General features: G+C 43.7%; 1 protein-coding gene across 1 annotated transcript in view; it reads left to right on the top strand.

Moving 5' to 3' along the window:
* ZNF804B (zinc finger protein 804B) overlaps positions 1-19338 on the top strand; it is a 293598-nt gene that overhangs the window by 246155 nt on the left and 28105 nt on the right. Inside the window, exon 2 of the mRNA XM_089531407.1 lies at positions 17495-17638. Coding sequence (XP_089387533.1) covers positions 17495-17638 — 144 coding nt within the window. The remainder of the gene's footprint in view (positions 1-17494; positions 17639-19338) is intronic.

Below are 19338 nucleotides of genomic sequence, written 5' to 3'. Positions count from 1 at the left end.
AAATGACACCCCTCCACCAGGAGTTTTGGCAAAAATACAAATAAATAAATAAATATCCAGCCCATACAGCAAGTATTTCCCTGAAAGAGCACAAAAGGCAACCAACAGTGGTGAAGCATCACTTCCAATAATGGTACCCATTTTGAGTACTGCAGTCGTCCAGCGTTCTGCAGGATCCCAGAAAATCAGCTGAACATCCAGGCTCTGGAGTGTGCCCACCCCGGTGTAACTACTGATTCCTGAAGATAACTTTCTTTTTCACTAAACCACAAATGAATGTGCCCAACCAGTAGCATTTCTATGAATACTGGAAATTATAACTTGAAGTCCTTTCTACACTCAAATAGAATTACATGATAAATACATCAGTTCTTGCGTGCCACTACATGAGTATGTACATCTTAATAAAGTGCCATGAACCCTTTAAATTTGAATTTGAATACTACTAAGTGATAGAAAATTTTATGTACTGTATTAAATAAATAAATCCTCTATTCAAGGAATTCAGGTTGACAAACAAAAAAATCAATTTAAAACAAATAATAACAAACAATAACTTTAAAAGTCTAAAAATATGTGAAATCATTTATCAGTCAAAACAGACAACTTACAACCAGTTAAAGCAATTTAAAATAATAATAACTTTTAAAAATAATACTAACTTTACATTTATTTCTGTCATGGTGCACAGAGATATGTAATCAATGGGATTTCAGCATACAGAAAAGAATGGGGAGCTGCACCCTGAGAGCACCCTTTTTCTTGTTGTGTCATTTACATTCCCACCTTTTCCCCAACTCAGGGTAGCTTACAATTAAAAAAAAAAAAAAACTACACATAAACTGTTAGTAAATATGCATACACACAAAAGTTCTTTTTGAAATGCAATTAATCTACAGAATCAAAACCATTTAGAAAGCCAGTAAAGGATGGAAGATAGAAGAAACTTGACCCTAAGTTTCCGCAAGTCTTCTGTAAAAGACAAAATCTTTAAACCTGCTAAAAGCTTTGCACTTCGTCTTTGGCAGTACACTTGTGTAAATGGCAGTGGATAGATAGATGCAGGCAATGAAGAGGTTGAATGGAATAAGCACCATACAGAGACATTACACAGGGCTCTATATGAAGGCATGGGGGAGGCTTTCTCCAAAAGAAGTGAGGAAACCCTAACATATGAAAAGGCTGTCCATATAAATCCTACTGTACCAGCAGCAGCAGCATGTCATATTCCCATATTGCTATTTCCCAGCAGCTGTGCATATGGGGCACTGATGCAGCCCCAGAATTTGCTACCTTTCTTCAACTCTGCTGCTACAGGAGCAGTGGTGTTGAGAGGGAGAAAGTGTTGTCTTTTCTTTAATCAAGACACCTGCTTGCTTTTTAAGAAAATTGCCACTTTCTTCCAAGACCACTTCATATTTAAATGGTAGGAACCCAAGGGGTAGTTACAAAATTGACATGCTGCTGAAGAACAGAAAACAATGTGATGTGATGTGTAGTGTAGGCAGCCCTGCATGGGTGAAACTTCTGGATGAGGAAAGGTCATTTACATTTGGTAAGATTTTAACAAAATGATTTTTGAAGCGGCAAACTTATGGGACTGGAAGCTGAACACAGTAAGACTGTCATCTGGGTAGGGATGCATAAGATTGTACTGCCAGGATGCTTATTAAATAGCACCCTTTTCAAAAAAGAGAGAGAGAAAGAGAAACTAAAAAGAGAGAAGGGGAAAGAATGTAGCATCAAAAAAGAGGGGGGAAAGGACATATATTTGCATAAAAATCCATTTCATCCAAGTGGGAAAGTTTGTGCCCTGTGTATCTCCCAAACTGATAATCCAGGTGCTGTCGATGGGCCACTTTAAGGTCTCTGCTCTCCATCCTTGTGTTTCTTTATCTTTAAATCAGACTTGGACAGCCCTGCAAAAGCAAGAGACCTTCAAACAGAGGACCATTTTCTGTAAAATAGGGCATCAAGCAATCTTTACTGACACATAAGGAAGGGAGAGTAACAATAGACAAAGTTCACATCTCTCACTCAACACTGACACTTAAGCAACCATATATAAAAACCTGCAAAAATATTCATTGGAAGATGTAGCCCACAACTCAAATGGTTGTAAAAGAAAGTTTCAACAACGTGTTGGTTTGTTAAGCCCGTGTTGCATCAATGGACCTCTGTCTAAGGGAGGGGTCCTAACAGTTGGATTTAGACCCCCATATATTACCTCCAGAAGTACACAGCATGCTTCTCAATACTACCTGTTGGGGAACAGGAAGTTATTGTGCTGGTTCTTGACTTCTCATAGGCATTTGGTAGGCCACTGCAGAAATTAATTGTTGGATGAGTTAGGAAGCGGTCTGATCCAGAGTAGCTCTTCGGAGAGAAAATGGTCAGAGGGATTCACATAATTTCTCTAGAGAGGAGAAAAATTCTCCATCAGTTTCTATTAACTTAGTTATAAGAGTACTTGGTTTCTTACAAGGGTTTAGAGAGGCACTGCTACAGAAGGCAATAGCAGAAATTGTGTTGGCAGCGTCACTACTATTTTGCCTCTATAGTATGCCAAATCTGATGTCATTCAGCCTGCATCTGCACTGCAGAAATAATTCAGTCTGACACTGCTTTAACTGCCATGACTCAGTGCTGTGGAAACCTGGGATTTGCAGCTTGTTGTGGAACCAGAGCTCTCTGACAGAAAAGGCTAAATATCTCATAAAACTATAGTACCAGAATTCCATGGCATTGAACCATGGCAGTTAAAGCAGTGTCATTGCATTATTTCTGTAGTGCAGATGCAGCATCAGTACAGTATAATATGGAGGAGAAATGGTGACCACCACTCAAAAAAATTATCATGGGGAGAAAAAAAAAATCTCCAACATCGTATCAGAAAAATGTTTTTTCATAAATTCCAGCTGAAGTCCACTTATTATATAAAAATCCTACAATATAATGGTGTTGAAACAGTGTGTTGCCTGCCTGATCACATCCATAGCCACAGCAAAGCATTTGGGCTATACATGATATTCATACAAATATACAAGCAAATGGTGGATAAACTGTGCTGTGTTTTGAACTGTACTCCTCACCAGGGAATGACGGCAAAGCAACAAAATCTGGGTTTAAAATGACCTAACTTTATTTAAGTTAAACCAACCTGCAGTGCAGAAAGCAATTAGCAAAGCTAGCTTCAAACAGTACAGGCACAAAGCTCATTCATTAAGGACAAATTAAGGGCAAAACTATAGTTTTTTGTGGGTTCTTTGGGCTATACGGCCATATTCTAGAAGAGTTTCTTCCTGATGTTTCACCAGCATCTGTGGTTGGCATCTTCAGAGAAGGGCAAAACACTTCAGCTTGAAAGCATGTAGGAGGCAAAGTGCCATCATGTACTCTCTGTCATATTACCAAATTCAGTAGAGATAAGAGAAGATCCTGACTGTTGGATTGTACCATGGTCAGTTTCAGTTGGGTCCTTTGTCAGTCACCCTAAGGCCCCATTCCCACTTACAGATCAATCAGTGTGTGAGCCAAATCAATGGATCAATTCAACAGCGGAGCGTGGTTCCCACTACATTTGCCCTGACCACATTTTTTCCCCTCCAAAATAATCCACTTGTGGTTCACATTCAGGCATGAATTTATTCAAAATGGACCCACTCCAGCCAGACAAAGGACAAATTTAAATAGATTCCGACTTGCATGTGGTTCAGACTTGCAGAGATTCGGTTTATCAAAAAAAGTGGAAAAAACCAGCATCGAAAAGACGCAGGTTACATAGGTGTAGCACATGGTCCCCCTCTCAGAATCGCTTCAGCAGTTCAGATTAAGTGAAACCAGGGTCGTTTGAACCGGTTCAAACCGATTCATTACCTGATTTAAAAGGTAGTGGGAATGAGGCCGAAGACATGCTTCCTATGGAATGCCTTACACCAGGTGATGGAGAAATCCTTCATCATGCCTTAAAGGCAGTCTAAATTTTGCATGCACACCTTGGTCTGCACTCAGCCACCACAAAAGGGAGCCAGCTATCCTTCTCCCACCTGCTGATCCAGAAGTTATATAGTCCTTGCTGCAGATTGGGCAGAAATAAATCACAAGATTTGCTGCATAAATGAACCAAAACAGGACAAAGAAGTTGTTTGTATGAATAAGAAATCAAACTCTGTTCCCTCCAAGATCCCTGATGAAAAGCAATTAATTTTGTAGGCACACTCTCATTGGCCTTTGTCCCCCAACCCCTAAATTATTTTGCTCCCTTCAGGGACAGTGGAGGAGGTTGTCCCATTACCACTACTGAAGTATGATTTAGTTGGCAGTCCAGTTTGCTGAAGCTTATGAAATGGAGTATGGGAGGGGTGCCATGTCATCCTTTTAATGAGGCAGAAAATGGCTTGTGCCTGACCTGTAAATTTGCCTGTTTGTTTTATCCTGTGACAAATCAGGGATGTAGTAGTAGTAGTAGTAGTAGTAATTTTGTAATAATAATGTAAATAATACTAAAAAAACAAAAACAATACCTTTTGTCCTTGAGACGATTTCACACAAGAAAGGGTATCTCACCAGACTAAGGACTCATCAACGATGGCTCCAGCCTATGGAATCCTGGGATTTATAGTTTGGTGAGATACCAGAACTCTCTGACAGAGAAGGCTAAAAATCTCACAAAACTACAAATCCCAGAATTCCGTAGCATTGAGCCATGGCAGTTAAAGTGTAAAACCATACTATTTATGCAGTGCAAATGAGACCAAAAACACTCCATCAAGAATAGCAAACTGCTGCAAAATTTTTCATATTTCAGGCTTTTTATGGGGAAGCCGGGGAATCATTTGCACAGAGGTATTTCTTTCATGCAAAAAGTTACCCCATTTTTTAAAATGTGTATAAAATGTTGCATTTTTATATAGAAAATCATTTTTTCACACAGGAATCTTCCACAAAAAGAAAAATCAGTGTCCTGAACTGGGCAAAATGCCCCCAAATGATTGTAAATTGTGCCCAACGGAGAAAAAAAATCATGAGTTTTTGTTCTCTTATGTAAGAGTTAAAGATTTACATCCCTATGAAACAATCTTTAATATTCTTAGCTCAAGATTATGGAATATTTATTTATTTATTTTGCTCTCAGCTAGGAGGACGCTATGTTCAGTACCATTAGTTACTAAAAATAAGAATAACATAAAGAAAATAAAAAGAATTAGCACCTTTTAGATTAGGAATAGAAAGAATATTTGAAGACCCAAGAAAAAATGGGAAAGGGGCTTCTTGAGTATCAAGAAAACTCCAGCAAATGGAATCCTCCTGAAGCTTCCTTTCTTTGTTCCCCCCAACCAAGTCTTCTAGGCTCAAGGACTACTTCCACCCCTCCAGCCAGTGGGAGAACAAGAGGAGGTGGCTAAGCAAGGGGGATCATCACTGATTTGTGTTCTAATAGTTGACACACATGACAATATACTCCTCCAGGGCCTCCGGAGGACTGCAGAAGGTCTTGAAAGATGCCATTGCCATGTTTCAGCTAGCAGAATGTAGTCAGTGGCAATCCTTGTCAGTCAGCAGTGCTCACTCTCCCACCTACCCACCAGCCACTACATAGCTGTGATGGCACATAGGGAGCAGGCAAGCAAGGATTACCACCACCTATGTCAGAAAAACAATGGCAGCAGTGATGATCCCTCCAGCTCAGCTCCATCTCCAGCCGCCTCCTCCCAGCAACTACAATAGCCATATCATGAGGAGGGGGACAATTGAGTTAAGATTGCTGCCACTGCATATATCAGAGCAACACAAGCGTTGAAGCTGAACCTCTTTGCTCAGCTGCCCTGCCCCCCTCCCCCTGGTGAGAAAGATCATCACTATCTGTATTCTTCAGACATAGATTGGGGTAGCGATCTTTGGTTGGCTGCCCCCATAGCTGCATGGAGAGGTAGTAAACAGGTCAGATTGGCGCAGTACAGACTGCCAAAAAATGGCGCCCTGCCGGTGCCTGTTCTTCCTCAAGAGGGAAGCTGCAGCCGCCAAACTGCATGGCTTCCCTCCGTGAAAAGTGGGTTCTTTTAAAGCCGCAGGGGTGGCATAACAAGTGTGCCACTGGCGCACTTGTTATGTAAGCGCCATGTGGCAATGTGCGGATGCTGCACGGTGCTTACATAACAATCGTGGCGCCTGTGTACACAGGGCGCCACCATTGTTACGCCGTCATTACGTTCTAGGGTTTGGGACCGTGCGGTTGCAGGATCACTTTAGATTTAGGAGAGATTAAAGTCTCTCCCACCACAGAGATCCTGAGTAGGATCACTGGGAGAAGGATAAAATAAACCTCCACCTCACCTGCTACAGTAAACCTCAGCCTCTCTCTTTGGTTGTATGTGCATACCTGTATGCAAGCCCCCAATACCTGATGCATCTTCAATTCCTGTGTGCACCGCCCCCCCCCCCCCCAATACTTTATGTGAAAAGATTATACATCCCTAATGTACTTTAGGATTTAGGCTCTCTAAAATTATATACAGCTTATTATTATTCTCATATTTAACAACTTAATAGGGAGAACCATTCCTGACCTCTAGGAACTGTACATGATGTAATAATAATTGTACCTGCCTCAGATCAATGAGTAAGCTTGAAATAACAGCTTTTTTTCTGTACCGGAGAAGTATAATTAGGCAATCAGCAATAGAGGTAGATGTGATTATCTCAAAATGCACATGGGAGCTAATCGGTTGCTATTTTAAATCATCTGTATAGAAAGCAAACTATGTATTAATTTTAGCAGAAGAGGATAGAACTGGGTATAGACTCCTTTTGAAGATACTGTTCCAGTTGTTTGTCACAAAAGTATGTTGCATTCTGTTTATCTCCAAACATTAGAATTTTCTCTCCAGTGGAATGGAATATGCTGTAAATATTTAATTGACTATCATCATGTGTGTGGCGGGGAGGGACAATTATATTTTGGTAGATTGCCAGTGTGACACCAACTTTCCTTGGACCCTGCCCATAACCTCTTTCCCCAAGCTTGACTTATAGAGGATGTTTCTGTACTTAATTAATGCTGGTGCACCCACATTCTAATTTATGCATTTTAATTATATGGAGAATAATTAATGTTATTAAAACAGTAGGTCAGAGTTTAATCTTTAAAAAAACAGCAATCAGTACATTTAACAGTGTTTTTAATGTAATCTCAGGATAACTCATTAAAAATTGTTTTAACTGTTTCACAAAATGAGCAGGGTACTCGTCTTTTTGGAGCTAATGAGTAAACAATCCTAAGCTGTGCCTCCTTGGTGAAGACAGAGCACAGCCAGTTGAACGGGTTGCAAAAGTTTGTCACCTATAACCTTTAGGTGACAAAACGAGGTGGCTGCAACTGCTTCTCATTTCCCTGCAATTTGTGAGGGAGGGGGGAGACACAAAGGAATGACAGAGTTTGTCCTCTGTCTCTTTCTTTCTCGCAAACTGCAGGGGTTGTGAGAGAAGCCATTTCTACTACCCAGCTGTGTGTCTCTCTCCCGCCATCAGAACAGGGCCCTATAGGATTTGACAACTGCCTGGGGGTGGTTTTTGATGGATCCCAGAAGGTAGAGAATAACCCTTTGTGTCCATCTGCAAGGTGTGTGTGTCACTTAACAGGATGCAATTCTCTCTCTCTCTCTCTCTCTCTCTCTCTCTCTCTCCCTCCCTCACACACACACACACACACAATCCCCCACCTCTTTCCTCTGCTCACACACAAATATATAAACACACATAACACCAACCCTCTCACACACTCACATTCATGCATACACAAACACATACAACCCCCCAACATTTGGGGCAGGCCAGCCTCCACCCAGGCTGTCACTACTCCTGTAGCAAGCAAGTGAGCCTGATCTCTGGGCCAAATCTCAACCCTCCCCTCCTCCACCTAATGGAGAGCATACTTGCTAATTCTGTCAACAATACCTCATATTTTCTTAAAGTGCCCATGCCTTTAAAAATGGGTTTGGGGCATCCTGTACAGCAGTGATTCCCAAATGCTGGTCCTCCAGGTGTTTGGGACTTTAACTCCCAGAAGCCCCAGCCACTGTGGCCAATGACCAGACATTCTGGGAGCTGAAATCCAAAACACCTGGATGATTTTTAGTTTGGGAACCACTGCTGTATAATGTATGTATGAGACAATCTTTCTACCTTCAAATATGGGACATCCCTTCTAATATTCAAAGCCTGGCATCTTAAGAACTGAATGCCCAGCCTGCAGCTCTCTGGGAATAAAAAGGTTTAGGCAAACTATGCAGAAATATCAGTTGATAAGATATACCATGTGACCTACTTGGGGCAAGTTGCTAGAAGAAGGTGACTTCTCACAGTCAGAAGATGAGAGAGCAATTAGGTGTTCCAACTGCCATTCCAGAATTAGCTTAGAAAATGGGGTTGTCCTTAACATCATATCATGCCTGATGTGTCTCAGTATCAATAGCTCAATAAAGACCACTGGTATTGCCAATTTATATACTACTTTTGACTTGATCTCTGAAATGCATGTAGTGACAGTATGATATGAAAGAGTGACAAAATGTGTGCAGCTGTACTAATCACAAGCAGCTGTTTGCCTACAGAAGACAACTAAGGTTGAGACAGCTAGTTAGAACTCCCTGGTGTGTTCTCACTTGGTATTCCTCACTCTCCCCCTCCCAACTAATTGACTGTTACTCTCACATCTGACTTCACTTCAACTCTTCCTTCCTGTTTTGTTATTTTCTTTGCAGTAGTGTAGCTATAGCCAACAGTCCCCATCATTCTCTATCTCTCTCTCTGTGATGTGTGTGTGTGTATGTGCCTTCAACTCACCTGTTGACTTCTAGTGTTTTCTTAGGCAAGGAATAATCAGGTTGTTTTTCCAGTTCCTTTCCCAGAAATACAGCCTACAGCACCTGGTATTCATTGGGGATCTCCCATCCAAGTATTTACTAGGGTGGACTGTACTTAGACATTACAATCTAAAGGAATTTATTTTCTAATAAATACTTTCACTTTTCTTTTGTTATATGATTCCAAGCATCACCTTCCACACAAGCCAACACAGAAAACCCTTCTAGCCAACCTGCTACAAGGTTGGCAGGGGAGATGGTGACATTACACTTCAGAATGAAAGACTATCACAAGGAGGTCATGGTTTCAGTGTAATAGTTGCTGGTTTCCAGACTTGCTCAGACTGCCAAGAACAGATTAGGACCAAGTTCCAAGAACTGGAGACAATAGATAATGATTGCTCAGGCAGACTCCAGCTATTTCACTTCAGAAAGCTAGAAAGCTTTGGTAATTGTTCAGGTTTTCAAGCTGTCCAGCAAAGCATGCTGTTCTTGGGTCAGAGTTGAGCTATGTTTTGTTCATCAGCCCATTTTCAACTTACAATTTTTAAGGGATAGAAAGGCAGAAGGAAGTGGTGATCTCAGAACTATAGGCAGGTGTAGTGATGACAATACGAATCCAGTAAAAACTACTTAGACTGCCTTGTGGTAAAGCTTGAAATTCATTGGCTATTATGCATGCTTTCCTCTTAAAAACCTATCAAAAAGATAGAGGAAACTTGGAGCATATGTACATGGGCCATTTGCACGAATTTCCCCTCACCCTCCTGTTACTATGTCCAGATGGCAAAGAGACAAAGCCCCAGTTTGAGTGCAGACTGTCCTCAGCCAGTTTTGCACTGAATTGGGGCCATCCCTGCCTTAAATCGCATTTTAAAAACTTCATTCTGGAGTGACACCAAGTGGCCGTCTACATGGGTGTCCCAGTGTGCTGCCTGCTGCCGCCACCATCAGCAGTATGGATCACTCTCCCTCTCAGGTCACAATGAGATGCCCACCCTTGTGACTCATGGTGGACACCTCATTTTCAGCCTCAGAGACGGAGGAGACAGAGGAGGAGGTGGGCGGCGCAGGGCCGCGTGAAGCCCCTCGGGGAGGCGGGGAAAGTGGCGTGAGGCCCGCGGGGAGGCAGGGACGGCTGCGCTGAGCCCCGCGGGGAGGCGGGGAGGGCAGCGCTGAGCCCCGCGGGGAGGCAGGGAGCCCTGCGGGGAGCCCCGCGGGGAGGCGGGGAGGGCGGCGCAGGGCCCCGCGGGGAGGCAGGGAGGGCTGTGGGGAGCCCCGTGGGGAGGCGAGGAGGGCGGTGCGAGGCCTGCAGGGAGGCAGGGATTACCGCGGGGAGCCCCGCAGGGAGGTGGGTAGGGCCCCGCTGAGCCCCGCGGGTCTTCATCCTTTGCCTCCTCCACCCCAGGCCGCGCGGCCCTTCTCTTCCTCCTCCGCCGCCATTTTGTTTTTCAAAATGGCGGCAAAGTCTCGTGTGACCTTTCCGTCCTGGGAAAGGTCACGCGAGACTTTGGCCGCCATTTTGAAAAACAAAATGGTGCCCGGAGCGGCGCGGAAACAGGGGCAATTGGCGGCAGGACTGCGCGGGGGCTGGTAGAAAGGCCTCAGCGGTCCGGATCCGGCCCACGGGCCGTAGGTTGCCGACCCCTACTTAAAGGCATGTAAGGGCAATGATGCCAAAGAACTTTGAAGTTTCTGGTGTGCCTAACTGTTTGTGCTCACCGTAAAGGCTGGATGGATGAGGAGGGAACTACAGTAAATGGTGGCTGTGTGATGTGTGTGGGAGGCAACCAAGCACAGGTGGAACTAAGAAAATGCACATATGTCAGAAAGGATGTAAAGGCAAAGCAAAGCAAATGGCAATTACAGTGGACCCTTGTTATACGCTGGGGTTTGGTTCCAAGATCCCCCGTGTATAACAAAATCCGTGTATGCTCAAGTCCCATTAAATATAATGACATAGCAAAATGGTGTCCCTAATAAAAAATGGAACATCAAGGTAAATTTATACTTTTTTGGAACATTTTCAAACCGTGTATGCTTGAATCTGTGTATAAAAAATCCGTGTATAAGAAGGGCCGACTGTACATTAGCAGTGATTACAGTCTTTATCTCTGATAACTTTGCCTGGTTTTAACCCAGAAAAAGCAGAAAAATATATATATAAATGTCTTAGTCAGATCCTTCAGAGCCCAATTCCTCTTGGTGCTCCTTTGAGGGTGAGCACCAAAGAGCCACCACTGCCACGATTTTTCCACCCAGGCTTTCAGAAAGGTCAGATGTGGCGGAGAGAGTAGAGGGGGTCAGTACTTCTTTTAGGTGCTTCCAGGATGGACTAAGCTCTCACATTTCACCACTATATTCAGGGAAAGGGATGGTTCCTTTTTTTGATAAGAGTTAACATACTTTGTTTACACTGACCCATGGATAACTCAACCTAAAATTTTGGAGTCAATTGTTTGACTAGAATTTCTAGATTTATACATGAGTATATACAGTAATTCACTCTGCTGGAACCCTGATTTCCTTTGGGGCACCACTGCCAAGAGGATGATTGTTGCTTCAGTTAAAGATATACTGAGGGAAATCAATAATTGTCCCTCCACAGCTGAGTTGTGTGAACTGGCAGGCTGTGCACTGCATGGGGCCATAGCATGATGTGTGTGAATTTGCCCACATTTCCACTGAAGTTGAGATGCAGCCATCCATCCAGTCAGGAATTAGCTTCCCTGAGAAAGGTGCTGAACCCTGAAAAATGACAACGCCACAGTAATAACATTTTAACAAGCCATCCCCCAAAGAGAGAAAACAGGGACAAAATGAAGACCGCAAATTACCAGAGATAGTTGCCAGAAAATGGGAGCATGTGAAAGGGGTATTTTCAACAGAACAAATATTTGTAAAATTATTATTGTCTGTAGTGTTACTGTATGCAGGGACAGATACAGGGAGAGACAGACAGATAGATAGATAGATAGATAGATAGATAGATAGATAGATAGATAGATAGATAGATAGATAGACAGACAGACAGACAGACAGACAGACAGACAGACAGACAGAATCATTAGCAGTTTTGGAATGTTGTGAATATGTGGGTGACATTCCACTCCCCCCCCTTTTTTTTTTTTTTCATTTTACTGAAATGAGATGCAAAGTTATTGAACCAGTGCCTGCAATCAGTCAATGAACTGGACATGGACAGATAATAGAAGCTAAGCTATGATTAGATGGTGATGCAGTTAATGGGCAGATTGTGTTTACCAGGAAAGGGCAGTTGGTTTGTTTTGGATAAAGCATTAAAATGTTATTTATTTGGGCTTACAGCTCCCAGAAACCCCCAGCCTGTGTGTCTATGCTCTAGCTGATTGAGATTCTGGGAGCTGCAGTCCAAAATGATGATGATGATGATGATGATCCCAAACTCTGAAAATAGTGGTAACATTCTTTATTATTATTATTATTATTATTATTATTATTTATTAATTTTTAGAAATAGAAATACATATTATATACAAAACTAAACTTAGCTTTACAAGTGATATCACTCATTATGTTTCACTTCAGTTGATCCATCCATCTGTATGCTATACATCACATATTTCCAATAAGAATAAAAACAGAATAAGCTAACAACAAAAGTTTACAATTTCATTAGTTAAATCCAAACTTATAAAGTATTTCTATAGAATGTAATTCTTTTCTTAGTTCATTCTTCCAAGCCTCTTTGTTTACCACTGTTTCCTATTATTATGTTTTTTGTTTCATAAGAGCAGGGGTAGGCAACCTTTTTGAGCCGGGGGCCAGGTTGCTGTCCCTCAGACAACTCGGGGGGCCAAAGCCGGGGGGTGGAGCTCCCACCCTCCAGGGGTGGGGCCACATGCTGGGGGTGGAGCTTTTACCAAAGCCCCGCAGGGAGGAGGAGCCATGTGCCCGCCCTCTCCTCCTCGGTCTCTTCCTTCGGCCGAACGGGCTCCAAGGGGCCCTTTCGGCCGAAGGGGAGGGAGGCCAAAGGGAAGGGCTTGGGCACCCGTCCCAGGCCCTTCCCTTCGGCTCTTCCTTTCGGCCAAAAGGGCTCCAAGGGGTCCTTTCGGCCGAAAGGGAGGGAGGCCGAAGGGAAGGGCTTGGGCACCCGTCCCAGGCCCCTCCCTGTGGCCGAAAGGGCTCCAAGGGCTGTGGAGGAGCCCAGGAGGCAGCATGCTGCTTCTGCAGGCTCCATTTCGGCCCTTGTGGCCCCAGGCCTCCTTCCGGAGGGAGAGGCCTGGGGCCGCAAGGGCCCTGGGGGGAGCCCAGGGAGGCGGCAGCCCACTTCTGCGGGCTCCTTTTCGGCCCCAGGCCTCCCTCCGGAGGGAGAGGCCTGGGGCCGCAAGGGCCCTGGGGGGGAGCCCAGGGAGGCGGCAGCCCAGTTCCGTGGGCTCCCTTTCGGCCCTAGGCCTCCCTCCGGAGGGAGAGGCCTGAGGCCGCAAGGGCCCTGGGGGAGCCTGCAGAGGCGGCAGGCTGCTTCTGCGGGCTCCATTTCGGCCCCTGGCCTCCCTCCGGAGGGAGAGGCCTGGGGGCGCAAGGGACCTGGGGGGAGCCTGTGGAGGCAGCATGCCGCTTCCATGGGCTCCTTTTTGGCCCCAGGCCTCCCTCCGGAGGGAGAGGCCTGGGGCCGCAAGGGCCCTAGGGGGGAGCCCAGGGAGGCGGCAGGCCGCTTCCACGGGCTCCATTTTGGCCCGCGCAGCTCCAGGCCTCCCTCTGAAGGGAGAGGCCTGGGGTTGCATGGGCCAAGAAGGAGCCCGTGGAAGTCCTCCTCCTCCTCCCCCGGGCGGCGCGCTCAAGAGGAGCCCGTCCCCTTTGGCCAGCTGGCCAATGGCAGGCTGGCCAAAGAGGACGAGCTCCTCCGTCTTAGCCCTGTATGCTGCCCAGGAGGAGGAGGAGGAAGAGGCCTTGGCGATGGTGGCAGCGGTGGCAGGACCGGGCTGGTCCTCTCAACCCCACTGCTCTTAAAGGGCCAGGGGCAGCTTGGAAGCCAAGAGGCCTGCAGGCTGCCCCTGGCCCTTTAAGAGCAGTGGGGGTGAGAAGGACAAGGCTTGCCCTCGTCCTGCCCGCCCCCACCGCTGAGGAAGAAGGGCCAGGGGCAGCCTGGAGGCCTCTGGGCCTCCAAACTGCCCTTGGCCCTTTAAGGGTGGCAGTGAGGAGGAGGATGAAGCCAGGCCTCATCCTCCTCTTTGCTATCGCGGAAGAAGGGCCGGGGGCAGCCTGGAGGCCTCTGGGTCTCCAAGCTTCCCTTGGCCCTTTAAGGGCGGTGGCGAGGAGGAGGATGAAGCCAAGCCTCGTCCTCCTCTTCACCGCCGTGGAAAAAGGGCCGGGGGGCAGCCTGGAGGCCTCTGGGCCTCCAAGCTGCCCTTGGCCCTTTAAGGGCGGCGGCGAGGAGGATGATGAAGCCAGGCCTCGTCCTCCTCCTCGCCGCAGCTCTTAAAGGGCCAAGGGCAGCTTGGAGGCCCAGAGGAGGAGGCTGCAGCGGCAGCAGGACCAGGCTGGGGCCAGTCCTGCCACCTCCGCGGGCCGCATACAGCCCACGGGCCGGGGGTTGCTGACCCCTGCATAAGAGGTTTAGGTCATCAAGTCCTTTTTAATATCTGGAAAGGTTTCCCAAAATTGTAATATGGGAGACCATTCCTCATTCAATTTATCTTTTGATTTGTTATTAATCAGGAATGTAAGTCTGTCCATTTCTCTAAGTTCTTGTAATTTTAATACCCATTCCTCTAAAGTTGATACATCACTATTTTTCCAGTTTTTGGCTATAACCAGTCTTGCTACTGTTATTATATACAGAAATACCCTCTTATATTCATTTTCTATTTCTTTTTTAAAGACAGATGTTATGTTTAACAGATCAAATTCTGGTAACATTTCAAATTGTAGCTTGAATATTTTTTGGATAGTTACATGTATTTCCTTCCAAAACTTTTTCATTTTACTACAAGCCCACTACATATGATATAATGAGCCAGGGTCCTTTTCACAGCGTCTGCATTTCATGTCTGGTATATTATATATTTTCTTAAGTTTTAAAGGGGTAAAGTACCATCTGTTTGTTATTTTCATATGATTTTCCTTTGAATCTTGTGACGCAGTGAATTTGTTTTTTTTCCATGTGGTAACATTCTAGGAGGTGTAGACCAACTAAGTAAATTGTCTTGGCTCTGGTGTTAGTACTACTACAGTGGTACCTCGGGATACGAAATACCCAGGTTACGAAATTTTCGGGATACGAAAAAATCCCATTGGAAAACATTGTTCCGGGTTACGAAAGTTTTTTCGGGTTACGAAAAAACTTTTGGTGCTTTTCGGCGCGATTTCACACGGAATCGCGGCTTTTCCCCATTAGCGCCTATGGGAATTCGGCTTGCGAAAGCCTTTCGGGTTACGAAATTGACAGCGGAACGAATTAATTTCGCAACCCGAGGCACCACTGTACTGCAATCAGGGCTGAGTATCTTAATTTTGTACTCTTTGGAACTCCATAGTTCTTGCTTCAGAGCCATCATGGTGTAGTGTTTTGAGCGTTGGACTAAGACTCTGGAGACCAGAGTTCAAACCCTGGCTTGGCCATGTAAACCCACTGGGTCATGTTGGGCAAACTGCATTGTCTCAGCCTCAGACAATGGCACTAGCAACCCCACTCTGAAGAAATGTGTCACATTTGAGTGATAAGTTCACTTTAGGGTCCCCATAAGTCAAAAATGACTTGGAGACACACACAAAAACAACAAAGGTTTTGCTTCATCTGGGTGTCCTAGAATGCCTTCATGGGTTCTTCCCTTTCTTTTTTTTTCTTTCTTTTTTAAGCAAACAAATTTTATTGTATGATTGCTGAAACTGATGAAATATAAAATGCTCACTGGCAAAGCTAGCAACTCTACTAACATTGCTGAGAGGGTTGGCTTATTCCTCTCAGCATGTACACACTCATTCATTTTACTGCTCTTAACTGTATGGCATGCTGATAAGGGGATTAGAGGCCATAATCATTACACTGTAACATCCTGCCATTATAATGTTTCTCTTTGTGTGTTCTTGTACTTTTGCATTGTTGAGTACAGTATTTAAGTACAGATGGAGGAGCAATTAGTCTAGAGGGTAAGTGTTTCTTTAATCTCCCTGCAAAAGGTTCATGTCCAAAAACCACTTGCATTAGTTACTTAAGGTCGAAGACCTACCTGAAGAGAATTTTCACACCATTTCCGTGGATTTTCAGGGTAGTGAGTCATCCAGCTATCTCAAGCTGTTCATCAGACTTGGCTGTTTCTATGCTTTGTACTGCAGAGTAGCGTCAACTCAAGATATTTTTATGCTTTTGGCAAACCAGTACTACCCCTCCACAACCTAAGGGGTTTCATAGCCAAAACTGGACAGAAAACCCTCACTAGGGCTGCTGCCACAATAAAGAACTAAGGTAGTTTGACAGTGCTTTAACTGCCTTGGCTCCATCCTATTATATAGTCTCAGGATTTGTAGTTTGTTGTGGTATCAGAGTATGCTGACAGGGAAGGCTAAAAATCTCCCACAATTACAAATCCCAGCCATGGTAGTTAAAGCAATGTCAAACTGCATTAATTTTGTAGTGTAGATGTGGCCTAGAGCTTCTCCCTGGGAATAAAAATGCAAGCATAAAAATGATTAAAGTAGCTAATAATGCATGCACTTTTATTTCACACTAATTCTTTTTTTTAAATATGAATGGATAAATGGTTTATTCTTCACCAAAATAAGCAAATATTTTGAATAAAATAATTTTAATTTTTTTTATTTCCATAAACAAATACATCCCTACATTCTATTACATTCTATTACCTTTTTGACACATCATTTTATATACCCCTCAGTGCCCCCCTTCCCCAGAGCCATTTCCATCCTTATATTCCATCAAAAATTTCAATTCGTCTTCTGGAGGTAATCTTCCATATTTCACACTAATTCTGATGCCTGACATGGCTCCCACATTCTGCTTCATCATAGGCCCAGCCTATCAGTGAGCCCAATACATGGAACATGGAAGGGAAAATAAGGATCAGGGTGGGATAAATATGACCATTACTGGCCAGCATTTTGTATTGCAATTACAAATTCATAACTGCTCCATATTAAGTAACTCTGTGTACTAACAATTGTGGCACTGTTGGCCAAGCCCATAGCTAGCATCCATATTGAGCTAAGGAGGCATGTTCAGCTGCAGATTAGGGAAGAAGAAACATGATGTTTCCAGCTCCCTACCTCCAATGAGTGAGGCTGCAACTATCAAGGAGCAAGACCTGTGTTGCAATTCTTCATCACAGCCTCACTTGCTGGTGGGAAGAAACTATGACAATGTTCATAAGCATGCAAATTTATGGACATTTTTATACACAGACTGCTATATAGGTCTGCCCCTCAGCTTTCTACTCAGAGGAAGTAGGCTCAAGTCTATGAAAACTCATGCTACCAACTTCTCTTTCAATGAGTCTCAAAGGTGCTACACAATCCCTTTGCATACTGATTTTCCAGACAAACATGGTTATTTCTTTGAATTTATAGCTATGTAGCAGATGTAGTATATTGGTGATTGTCAGTAAGCAAGACTTAGTCTTCTGCCTCTGTCTTTGTAGGATTTTGCTGAAAAGGAAAAAGCAGCAGCAAGGGCTCTGGAAGATGTGAAGGCAAACTTCTATTGTGAACTATGTGACAAACAGTACCACAAACATCATGAGTTTGACAACCATATCAATTCCTATGATCATGCTCACAAGCAGGTAAGCATGAAAAATAATAATCGCATGACATATTGTGGTTTATCACATCAGTGCTGGGGTATCAGCAACATGAAATAGGCAACACTTGGGCTCATGAACTCTCACTTAATGAGCTCTACTTGGACCAAGTTCATAGAAACAGTTGAACCAGGTGGCATCAACTAAAATGATGTTCTTAGGCCTCATCCTCACTTCAGAAATAATGCAGTTTGATACCATTTTAACTGCCATGGCTCAATATTATGGAATTCTGGGATTTGTAGTTTTGTGAGATATTTAGTCTTCTCTCTTAGAGAGCTATAATGCCACAAAAAACTACAATCCCAGAATTCCATAGGATAGAGCCACGGCAGTTAAAGCAATGTCAGATTGCATTATTTCTGTAGCGCAGATGAGGCTTTAGAATAGATTAACCAGGCTACCATGTGATATTCGTGGCAATATTTATGTATTTATTTTATTTATATCCTGCCTTTTTCATGCATAGGACACAAGGCATCTTATATCCAGTTAAAAATAAGGTCCAATGTAAAAACATTCCTACCAAAGTTTTTAAAATACCAATTAAATGAACAATTCTATTAAAAAGCTAAAACATTTTAAAGCACAATTGCAACATAATAATAAAAAAGATAAAAGCTGAGTCCCATTAAAAGCCTCTTGCGATACATGGATTATAAAGCAAAAGCATGCCTATATAAAAAGGTCTTCCCCTGCCAGAACATAGAAGAGGAGAAAGGAGCTCAACACAGCCACCCCGGGATAGAATTCTACAATTTGGGAGCAGCCACCAAGAAGGCTATCTCCCATGTCTCACCAAATGTACCTGTGGTAGTGATGGTACTAAGAGGAAGCCTTCTCTCAAAAATCTTAAAACTCAGGCAGGCTGATGTAGGAAAATACTGTCTATTTCCACATGAGAGCAAGAAAAGTGCTTTAATTATGCATCACAGCATGTGGAGAATGGCAGAATGTAATGCAAACAAAGAAACAAACCAACATGCATTGGATTGTACAGCTATGTAACTACAGATTACATCCCATTGTGGAGTTACCTAAATAAAGAATTATTGCACTCCAAAAATTTTTTTGCCCTTCCCCCTTAGCCACTGATATATGTCAATGTACTTCGAAAGGCACCCAGAAATCTATTCCAGAGTCTGAGGAAACATAACAGAATAAGTAAATGGTGAGTGAGACTGTCAAACAATCAAGAGGCCCACCCAGCATGCTTTCCAGGTAAAACCACTCTTGGATCCAATCCTATGTGGCTTCTGTAATACTATATAATAATTTCCCTGTTCATTTACAAGAATGGCAACCTCTAGGACCTGGACACCATGGTTATAATACCCTTGTTTATATTGGGTTCTGGCAGCATACATGCGTACATAATTCAGCTCCCAGAAACAACAACAACCTCTCATGTCACTTTATTCAGTAGCAAATCAACTTCTGATTCCAGTCTTTAATGTTCACAATGCCCAGTGAAAGCCATGAATTTTACAAATGTAACCAAGGCCATAATTTGGGTCCATTGTTTCTCAGACAAAACTAGGTTAATCATGGTTTAAAGAGGGGGAAATCAGCTACTGCTCTTCCCCTCACCACTCAATTAGTCTATAAAAGGCTTGTAATGATATAAAACAAAAATGGTTTCAGATCCAAAACATGTGAAGCTAATCCTATAATCCCCCTTC

Source organism: Sceloporus occidentalis, unplaced genomic scaffold (genome assembly GCF_023333645.1).
Source record: "Sceloporus occidentalis isolate IW3139 unplaced genomic scaffold, rSceOcc1.0.p SCAF_7, whole genome shotgun sequence".
In the NCBI taxonomy this organism is placed as follows: Eukaryota; Metazoa; Chordata; class Lepidosauria; order Squamata; family Phrynosomatidae; genus Sceloporus; species Sceloporus occidentalis.
Note: the sequence above shows the minus strand (reverse complement) of the source record. Positions and strands in the feature narration are given on the sequence as shown.